This window comes from Alligator sinensis, unplaced genomic scaffold (assembly GCF_000455745.1).
Source record: "Alligator sinensis unplaced genomic scaffold, ASM45574v1 scaffold692_1, whole genome shotgun sequence".
NCBI classification, from domain to species: Eukaryota; Metazoa; Chordata; order Crocodylia; family Alligatoridae; genus Alligator; species Alligator sinensis.
Window position 1 is genome coordinate 591977 of NW_005842238.1, and position 11156 is coordinate 603132.

The window sequence follows — 11156 nt, forward strand, 5'->3', positions numbered from 1 at the left end:
ACTCTTTCCTGCATATGCAGGGGGTTGGACTCGATGATCTATTGAGGTCCCTTCCGACTCTAACATCTATGAATCCATGAATCTATGCCCAAGTCAAATTCCACTGTTCTAATTTGCTAACATTTCACATTCAATGCTCACAATTATAAGTGACACTGGAGCAGAAGGACAGTGGAGAATGAGACTCTCCAAATGGAAACTCTGCCCTCAGGTGTGTGTGCCTGGTTCCTGTAGAAACCAGGTCAATCACATGTGCCAGCCTTTTGGTATTGCCGGCAGGTTCTATGCCCAAGTCAAATTCCACTGTTCTAATTTGCTAACATTTCACATTCAATGCTCACAATTATAAGTGACACTGGAGCAGAAGGACAGTGGAGAATGAGACTCTCCAAATGGAAACTCTGCCCTCAGGTGTGTGTGCCTGGTTCCTGTAGAAACCAGGTCAATCACATGTGCCAGCCTTTTGGTATTGCCGGCAGGTTCATTAATGGTTAACCACGGAGGGACAGGCTGACTTACTGATTTGTACAGTGCAGGTCGGGTCAGCTGTCTGTGCCTTTATGATGTGGTTCCCAACACACTTGAACTCCTTTCCATGGAAGAGGTGAGAGCTGTTGATTGTTTCCACACGGGTATCTGCAGTGACTGTTGTGTTGACAACACAACTTGAATTCTCCAGGTCTCTCTTCTCTTCCCTCCACTGAAGGACTGGGGGTGGGTAGCCTCCAGCCCAGCTGCAAAACAGCTGCAGTATCAACCCCATCTCTAAGGTTTGAGCCCAACACCTTGGGACCGACTGTGGGGGATCTACCAAAAGAACACAAGGTTAAAAATGCCATCAACTCTGCCAGGACACACAGTGTCCTAAATTCACAACACAGGATCTCAGGACTTCAGCCAAGAAGATACTGATTTTCACCCAAGGTTCTTCCCAAGATCCTGTTGGTTCTTTTTGCCTTTCATTTGTTTCACTTTGCTCCCTACCATTCTAGATTTTCCCTATGGAGAGGACTTCTATTCTTTACAAAGCAGCATCCAGCAGAGAACTAGGATGAGGTCCAATGGGGAAAGGCAGCCTCAGCCTACTCCTTATGTGAGGGACCAAGCTCTCTCTGGAGGCTGGTGGACAAGGAGCCACTCTGGAGGCAATGCAGGCCAGTGCTGTCTCCAGCCTGTGCTTTATCTGAAAGTAAGAAGGGGGTGACCACAATAGCAAAAAAGAAAAAAAAATACAACTGTATCCTCCATGACACAGTGTGCATCAGTTCAGCATCTGCATGTTGGCATACAACTGTTAAGTTCAGTGGATTTACACTAGGTGAGAACAGGACTCTTAAGCACTGTACATCAATTACCTGTGTATAAATATACTTTTGGTCTTCCTCCAAAGCAACTTCTCAAATTTCTCTAAGGGTGGGGAAACATCAAAAGCCTGGCTCAGATAATTTGATATAATTCAGTGCTGCAGAAATTAGCACAAGTGTCCCAAGCTGATTTCCAGTTTGGTGCTCAGATGCACCAAGGAGTTGCTACGAGGCCCAGCCCCAAATCAGGCTAAGACTTAGCTCAAGTGCAGTCAGGGCTTAGGGATCCAGTTACCAAGACCAGCCATCCACACAGGATTAAGGAAGTAACATCTATTTTGGCATCTGCCACAAGCCACTGTAGCAGATTTGGGTTCAGTGATCCCAGTCCAAATACTACTCATCCCCATGTCTCCCGGTCTCAATACTCAGGAGGTTTTAGGTGTAAGGATGGCAATTTTTTGTGGCAAAATGATCGGGGGAAGTAAAAGCCAGTGTGCTTCACCCTCCCTGATCACTACCTGGGCAAACACCAAGACCTGTAAATTGGCAGGGAAAAGCAATACTTCCCCTCACCCCCAGTCTTTTCAACCAAGTCTAACACTGCCAACATCTGTTACGCACAATAGACAAGGAGTTCTTTGGTCAGGGTCTGTCTCCTGCCGCTGAGAGGGTTCCTTGCTGAGCACGAGTAATTCCCTTGTAAGCTCGGCGAAAAGTTGCTCAGGATGAAGTAGTTGGAGGAGCTGTTGTCTTCAGTGAATACTTCAGGTGAAGAACTGGGCGGATAGAAAGTCCAGCCCATGGTGGGCTTTGGACGGGAGTTGCTGGTGCAGTTGAACACCACAGTAGCATATTTTTCTACATACCTGGTGCCATTGGGCAGTGCCATAGAGGGGGAGATGGTGACAGTCATATGGCTGGGGCCATCTAAAATGGACAGGAAGACAAAAGATTTGTCCATGAGAGAAAAGCCAAATACAGGGCCCACATCAAAGCTTCAGATTGGTCTGATACGCCCTATTATGCCTGGACTACACACTCCTGATATTTGGCTAGATAAAACTAAATCTGGATAAAACTAAATCCCAGCTAGTGAGCTGGGATTCCCGCAAGAGTCCCCATCAGACACTGCTGCTTCTGCACACTTTGCTAACTCCAATGGCTTTCCACTGCCTCAGGGTGAAGTCGCCAGCCACGAAGCATGTGGAGTCACAGAAGCCATCATCCCTAAGCAACTCCTGTCCAAGTTTTGGTGCTTTCCAACTGCAGGTGCCCAAGAAGGTGGCTGCAAACCAAACACTTGAGCAAAAAAAGAGAGACTGAATGTTGGCTCCCACCATGCAAACTGTTCTATACCCACTTGGAGCACCAGGTCACTAGGGATGGCATTCCTAGAAGATCCACAGCCACTTTGAAGGGCTGAGCCCACAGAAGGGCTAGAGGTGCCAACTTTGCCTTGCAGTGAAAATCTGCACACAAATTGAATTAAAGCTATGAGAACAAATTCCACAACAGGGAAAGTCATGTCTGGACTCTTTCCAGGGCCAATTGTTTGATCAGAGCCAGGATTATGTTTGTGCGTTATTTAAATACCAGAACAACTAAACAGGGTTAGAGCATGGCCAGCAGAAACCACTTTCACAAGCATGGGGGGTGGTGAGGAAACACAAGAATTTGCCCCCCAGTGATTTAACGTGATTCCACTTGGCTTACAAACATGGTGAGGAACATATTCTCTCCTTGTTTCTATTCGGTATTTGTTTTTCTTTACATTCCATGCCTGCAAATGTACAGTCCTGGCACCTAAATGGATGGCAGAGTCACACTTTCTATAAGTGGTCTGGAGGACTTGAGGCTCTAATCAGCTGCAGCAGCAGTGTGTTATGTGTCTGATGCTGCCCCCACACCATCCCAACCTGTGAAAGAATCCCACTGAAAGAGCAGCTGGCAGCGTGGTGACTGTGCAGCAAAGCCAGGTGTAGTGGTCTGTACAGAACATGGCACAAGGGAAGACAGCAGGTCTGATATTTGGTTGCTGGGATGTCTGTCCAGGTGACTTCAGAGATTACAGCATTCTGAGTCAGGGAAAACCAAAGCAGCAAATGGCATGTTGCAGTAACACCCAAAGCTTAGATCAGCTTCTAAGTACAGTGTGTCTGATCCCTTTGGGCAGAGAGCCTGGAGCTCGTCCACAGCATAAATTAGAGAGAGAACTGAAGTCAGGACTGCAGCCTCTGCAGCCAAGGAAGCAGAGTAGAAGCCTAGGCTGTGAATAGGGTTTGAGAAGGATTCTCTTCCTCACATAAACAGACACTAAAGAAAATGCTTTACCCTTCTCTAGTACCCATCATCTGAGAAAGCTCACAGCACTTTCTACACATTAAATGATTAGCCCCATCACACTCCTGTGATAAAACTGTTCTCATTTTACACTTGAGGAAATTGAAGCATGAAGATTAAGCCACCTTCTCAGACACACAGAGGCAAGAAAAAGAATCTGGTTCCCAGTCCCATGCTCTAATGGCCCTGATTGATAACAGAAGCCTGTACAGGGTCAGCACGAGCTCATTTGCATGTTAATGTGAACTGGAACAGCATATTACCGTCCTTTCACTCGCACGCTCTTTGCAAGAGTTCAGAGGAGAGTGGATGGCAGTAGGCCAAGTCCCCACCCTGCCTTGAACAGGCTCCATGTTCCAAACTTCTCTTCCGGACATTTGACTTTATCAACTATTCCAGGAACTGCACAAACTCCAGCATAAGCCTCCTCACCAAGGCAGCGTTCCTAGTGCTGTACTGCAGCAGCGTTAGCTCACTGGTCTGGGGGAATGATTCTACTTTGGATGCACAAGGGCTTCAGTTTCAATCTCATTTGAGCCCTGATGACTTTGGAAAGAAGCAGAAACCTGAAAATGGCTGGATGCTTTCGACACGAGTGACCTTGCCTTGAGCAAAGGGCCTGACTAGTTGACTTCAAGGTCCCTTCCAGCCCTGTTTTTCTAGTATTTGCCTCTGTCCCCGCCTTAAGAAACCATTCCAACCATTCCTCAAACCTGTTTGGAGTTAATAAAAGGAACCTACCAAAATGAGTCATCAGAAATTACCTTGCATCTTTTTAAAAGGCTGTGATAACCCAGGTTGAGATTACTTTAGCAGAAGAACTCTGCATTTTTGAGCTAGAATTTAGGCTCTACCACCAGCAGTCATCAATTCCTGATCCTAAATCTCCAGGTTACAGAAGCATGACCCCACTGATGTTCAGAAGCACATCCAAATAGCAACTTGAGAACTACTCTCAAATGTAACAACGAGCCATGTGAATGACTGTTCCCTGCATATAAATGCACTGACTCCACCAAAAACATTAGCAACTTATAGCTGAAGGAATGAACAGCAGAATATGACAAAAGGGACAGGCACTCTTGGAAATCCTGTGCATCTGTGCATGAACATGCCTAAGCACGTTTCCCTTCAGGTCCTGTGCCTCAGCCCCACCACAAACAGGCCATGGTAGGAGCTGATATGTGGTTTTGAGATATCAAGTAACTCATGATTTTCTCTGTTTTACTTGGGACCTTTCAACGCATGAAGGGACAGCTCATATCATCTAGTCTGACTTCCTGTGTAACACAGGCCAAGAAGCATGACCCACTACTTCTGCATCCAGCCTATGACTTCTGGTGGAGCTAGGACATCTCTTTTAAAAATGATTCCATGTCTGAACGTCCATTGTTCCAACAGTCCAATCACCGTGAAGAGACACGTGTCTTATTTCTAGCCTGGACTGGCCAACTTCAGCTCCTAACTACTGCATCTTGCTATTTTTTCTGCTAATACATGGCATATTCAAGCACATGGCTAAATTAAATAATTCAGCCTCACAACAGCACTCATAGGGGCTAAATAGAATTATCTGTATTTTACCACTAGGGAAACTGGGGCACAGGAAGGCTGAAGGACTTACCTGAGGTCATACGTACCATCAGTGGCAGAGCTGGGATTACACTCCAGACTCTCCATTACCCAGCCAGCCTTAGGCTCAAGTGACCAGTTCACGCTTGCCTGGAGCCTAAGCTTTACTCTTTGCATTTCAAGGCTCTACAAACCAGCTCTTTGTTTACAATCCACATAGTAGTTTCCCTGCCCCATGAAGGACATCTTTGCCTAAATGAAAGCACTGCTCTGGTCAAGATGGGTGCAGCTCTCCATTAGAGAATATGCACACAGCCAGACTGCCAAAGAAAAGAAACACCCTGAACACAAACAGAAAGCAAGGCTGGGAGCAGCCATACAAGAGCCAGCAAGCAGCAGGCGCTAAATAAAGGGCTAACAGGGAACAGAAGAACAAGGGGATTAGAGAACATCACACACACAGACACAGAGCTGGCAAGAACCTCTCCCCTTTTTGAGTCACTGGAGTATGGACAAGGTTGTGCACTGGGGTATAAAAAGAGAGCAGGTCTCAGTCCAGGTCCTATGGGATGAGATTAATAGCACAGCAGCCAAGAGCTGAATCAGCATAGAAGCTGTGCTCCCCACTCATCCCTAGAAGTGAGAAGTGAGACACGCTGGCATAGAACAGAGGGTGCTGAGGGGCTTCGAGGCAGGCCTTGCCTGTGCCACAAGGGTTCTAGGGCTTTGCACTCTTCATGCTATCATCTACAACCTGGTTCCCCAGCAGCCTGGGGCAGAACCCAGATCACATTTCTAAGGCAGGCTCTGTAGGCACCTAAAGAGCTTGAAAGGGAAAACCAGTCAGGCAGAGAGACCGGGAGCGGAGAAGCACAAACTCCTACTCAGGTATGATAAATGAATAATAATTAACATATTTACAAGGGTCCCTTCATTCCAAAGGATGCTAACATGCTTTACCATCTATACACATGGGAATCTCAACACTGCCAGCATGTAGCCATCTCTGGGGTACAGCCCAGTAGCTGTGTAACAATGCCTACCATGTAATGCTTTGGGATTTGGAAGGAAAATAAATGGCTCAGGAGGCTGGGGGCCATATAAGGAGTTGTTTTACTTTTAGATTGCTTGAGCAGCCCAAGGTCCAAAAATCAGCATCATCCAAGAAGCCCATAGCTCTTCACTCTTAGCATCTCCTACTCTCTAAAGGAGTCATTTCTGGGAAAGGTGTTACCATTTCATATGTGGCTACCTGATGTGGGCTACAGATGAGGTCATGTAACCAGCAGCTACTGCACAGATGTGTTAGGGACTTACTGGCTACCAGGAGCTGGACTCTGTGCTCATGTGCAGTCTGGTTCAGGACCTCCTTGCAGGTATAATTGCCCTCATCCTGCAAACGCAGCTCTGTGATGCGTAGTGAAGTATTGTCCACCAAAGAGAGGCGGGCATCCTGGGGCAGCTCGAGCTTGGAGGACATGAGTGGGGGGATGCTGCCTGGGACACCGTGAAACCAGTCCACCTCCCTTGCTTGCTCAGACACGTTCCGGCACACAAGGAGGATGCTCTCTCCAACCTCCCCGACGGTCACCTCTTCCGTTCCTGTGCAAAGGTAAGGGGGGCATTAGTGCTCACATGAACCACTGTGTTCTCACAATCCCCTTTTCAGCTTCATTCTTATTGTCACAGAGAGAAACCCTAAACACTTGAGCACAGCTGACTGTTTTGTTTTGGGTTTTTTTTTTGGGGGGGGGGGGGGAAGCGTGCACAAGGGGACCCCTGAGATTGGCCCCCAACTTGGCACCGCTCAGGTCGGGGCAGTTTTTTTGCCACGTGGGCCAGTGGTGTTGGGGGGGAGGGTACAGCAGCACAGAAGTATAGGAGTGGATATGGGGCTTTTGGCCCGCCCACAAAGTGTGTCCATACTCAGGAGGCACCAGTCACCCCTGCGCTTGAGCAAGGCATTTTCAGTTACCCAAAGTCAAATCCCTGCATCCAAGAAGCAGAAAGCTGTGAACCATAAGCTACACAAGGGGCCATCTGAGGTGCTGCCTTTTGGGGATACAGCTGAAACAACAAGGGGAGCCCTGTGGTCACTTAGTAACAGGCCCATCATAAACCATTTCTCTTGGGTAGCCAAATATCTGCCTATTCAACTCCCTATCCAGATTTCTGTTATGCCTTATTTCTGTTCAGCTCCCTGTGGTGAGTGTCTGTGGTGAGGTCTTGGGTTTATCATCCAAAATGCTGTGGCAACTGCCCCAAGGCCTCTGCTGAAGAACTGCTACAAGCCAATATACATTATCCAGGGGTGTATCTAACAACAAAAATGCCTGCTGCAGACAAACAAGCAGAACTGGGAACCACAGGACTGAAAATCCTGGCCATACTGGGGAGACACAGGGCAGAGTAGGTGAGTATGCTGAGAGGTACTGGACATCATCTGGATGAAGGTGGTGGGACCTCAGTGACCAGCAGAGGTAGAATTTAGATTTATCTGGCCCAGTGAAAGATGCTTACATGCCTCTTCATTCACCGCTATCATATCCAGTATCACCCCACCTTATCCCTTTTATCAGCAATACACTATCTGCTGGTTAAAGAGGAAGAAGGCCTCCTAGAAAAGGGTGTCATTGCTCTGAAGCTGGTATACCCCTTATGGTCTTTACCATTCTGCCTTGTGCTTGGCTTGCTGTGCTCAAGGCTGGACTAGTGGGGTGAACTTTCATCGGCATACCCAGCTGCAAAGTAGCAGACCAGGCATTGATTAAAATAACCCTCCAAAAATAGTCTTGGAGACTAGCTTAGCTGAGTCACCAGGCTGAAAACAGGTCACCTGGTCTAAGGTCAGGTTGGTGGCAACCACAACACAACCAGCCCTACTGTGTTATAGCTCAGAAAAATAGAGAGGCAAGGGGGAAATGGAAACAACAGGTGATCTGGCAAAAGCCTTTCTTGTTTGTACTTTAGCTAAAGATCTGATAACTTATCTCATAGTACAACAGCTACTGCACTGGAGAGGATGAAGCAAAAGAAAGATGAACTACTGTTGTGTTTGTTCTCTTTTCTGGACACCATGCTTTACAGGCAATAGATAGGTAGTTAATCACTCCTCAGCGCTGGCTGAAGCTTGCTATGCAAACACACCCAGGAAAGCAGGGAGTGGCAAATTAGTTTTAACAATCAGAAAGGACCATAAATCATTACTCTTGCTGCAACAGCGGCCTATGGATTCAGCACCAAGACTGGGAGTCAGGCAAGCTGAACTATATTTCCAGCTCTACCACAGACTTGCCACGTAACTTCGGGCAAACTGCCAATGCCAGATTTGGAAAGGGACTGGGCACCCACTGGTTCCTTGGGAGTACCTGATCTGGACCCCAGGTCATATTGCCAGTGCTGCCACTGATCTTCTACTTGGTCCTGGACAATTCAGGTTCTTTCTTTGTGCCCGTTTCCCTTCCTATTCTTGTCCTGCCTATTTAAATGCTAAGCTCTTCAGGCAGAAACTGTCTCATACTACATAGCTGTGCAGCTCCCAGCACTCAGGGGTCTTAATGTCAGCCGAGGCCTCTAGACATAAGTGTAATGAAAATAAACACCAATGTAATCAATAGCAACCACAGGTGAACAGCACCTCTGGATATTCCTAAACCTTGGTGAACAAAGCACTGAGGTTAATGATAAAACATGTCAAATACAATCATAATTTGCAATAGGCAGTAATAATACCTAGTGCTTATCAGCTGCAGATCTCAAAATGCCTCTTCTTGATTATCTCTACTTAATAAGTGAGGCACAGGGAGGGAAGTGCTGTCTCAAGGTCAGCCAGCAGTTTGGAGGCAGAGTTGGAACCTGGACCTGAGTCTCCCGTGTCTTAGTCCAGTGCCCTATCCTGTGGCTTCCCGCTACTCTCTCCACTCCATGGTGACTTCAGTATACCAATGATACACAGAATTACAGATGACGGTTACTTTTTTAGGCTAGGGCAACAAAGCTGTTAATAATGGAGATGCTCTGAAGAATTTTTCATGAGGCAGCAGGCATCCTGCCACCAGTCAAACAAGACCTTGGGAAGAAATGTCCAACAGCTTCTTGCCAAGGGGAGGAGGTAGAAATTAAAGAGAAAACCTCTTCCCCTTTTCTTTTTGTCCATATGTTAACTGACAAGGCACAGAACAGAGCCTGAAAACCTCACTGTATTTCCAGTACCAGCCCTCTGTTCACAGAGGTTAGGACAGCGAGGGAGTGAAACAGACTGCCTAGGGAAGTTGTGCACTCTCCATCATCAAAGGTGTTCAAAAAGATGTTGGACAGCACTGGTCGGGGATGATCTAGGCCAGTGTTTCTCAAAACATGGGTTGTGACCAAAAAGTAGGTCGCAAGAATATATGAAAGGGTCACGAGCAAACTTTAAAAATGGGTTCTCCTTTATGGAGAAAAACATATAACTGTGGCTTTTCTCTTGTGGCCTGGCAGAGTTCCAGCCTGCAAGGTGCTACTTGGGGCCCCCCCATGCCCCACACACTGGGGCCTGGAGGTAGGAGCAGTGAGGGACACTGGGTCGGGACTGACCATCTATGTTTACAAATGGGTCCTGGTACAAGAAAGGTTGAGAACCGCTGATCTAGACCAGGGGTGGGCATTATTTGAGGCAGAGCAGAGCAGAGCAACACAGGGCACAACCCCCTGCTCCTCAGGCTCCTGGTGGTGAGCCAGATTGGTGGGCTGGGCCATATTTTGCCTACCCCTGATCTAGGCATAGCGATAGCTATGTTCTACTATGGGTACTTCTCATGCTTCTGGGCTTTGCTGGTTGCCCCCACCACCACCCTTCCCCTTTCTGCTATATGTGCCAGGGTGTTTTTAAGTCTTCCCCAGAGGTACTGGGTGTTGGCTACAGCTGAGGCTAGGGACTTTGACTGAGGTGTGCCAATGCTCCTTCTGGGACCAAATCCAGAGGTTTTTGGCTAGAGGGTTATGTCCCGAGGTGGGCAACCCCTTCCATGGGTGCCAGAGCATAGCACACAAAGCCATTTTGCTTGGCACGTGCGCCTCGGGGCAGACTTCAGGGAAAGGGCCAGGGCTGTGCTGACACAACAAGGATAGAGCCCCTCCTGGCTCCCCCGCTGTCTACCACTGACACGCTAACATTTTACAAGTCAGGGCTGCGGGTATTTTTGGCACTGCCCAAAAAACGCCGCCGAGCCCTGGTCTTGCCCCTCTGCTCGGGGTCCCACTGATCACCAAATTTGGAGTCAAGAAGGAATTTTACCCCATGGTCAGATTAGAGCAGACTGTGGAGGTTTTTGCCTTCCTTTGTAATGGGGGCACAGCCCTCTCCCGGGATCTCGTGCACGTACTGACAACATTTCACAGAAGCGGGATGCTGGCCGCCGTGGTTCCCCTGCTTTACCTGTGGCGGGTGAAGGTGTTGGGTCTATGTTGTGTCAGGGGTGAGGGCAGTCTTACGTAGAGTTTAGATCATGGTTGTATGGGATGGTTTGGACAGGGCCGATCCTGCCTCAGGCAGGGGGGATGGACTCGGGGACCTCTGGAGGTCGACTTCCCTATGAGTCTGTGCAGTCGGTAACAGTGCGGCACCCTTCACTAGGGCCAGGGGATATCATTCACTACCCACAGCCCGGTCACCCCTTGGCACCAGCTGCAGCCGAGACTGCTCCAGCCCCCGGCTTCTGGGACGGGGGCACAGCCGGCTCCCAGGAGGGAAGACCAGGCTTTGAGGTTAAAGCCTCCGCCCCGCGAATCGGGGGTCAGAGCTGAGCCTCCCTCCCCTGTGAAAGGCGGGCCCCCCCCACAGGTGCCGGGAGCCCACAGCCACCGGCCCGGCCCCCGGAGAGGCGCCGTCTTCCCGCCCCGGCCCGGCCCGACCTTACCTGCGGCGCCCCGGCCGGGCAGGAGGCTGCAGAGGCAGAC

The 11156-nt window shown here is 48.7% G+C and overlaps 1 protein-coding gene across 1 annotated transcript in view; it reads right to left on the reverse strand.

Moving 5' to 3' along the window:
- Positions 1 to 11150, reverse strand: part of VSIG10 (V-set and immunoglobulin domain containing 10) — a 23564-nt gene extending 12414 nt beyond the window's left edge. The window contains exons 1-4 of the mRNA XM_025208576.1: positions 11117 to 11150; positions 6537 to 6821; positions 1929 to 2234; positions 520 to 807 (exon numbers count right to left, since the gene is read on the reverse strand). Coding sequence (XP_025064361.1) covers positions 520 to 807; positions 1929 to 2234; positions 6537 to 6699 — 757 coding nt within the window. The 5' untranslated portion in view covers positions 6700 to 6821; positions 11117 to 11150. The remainder of the gene's footprint in view (positions 1 to 519; positions 808 to 1928; positions 2235 to 6536; positions 6822 to 11116) is intronic.
- Positions 11151 to 11156: the final 6 nt, after the last annotated feature.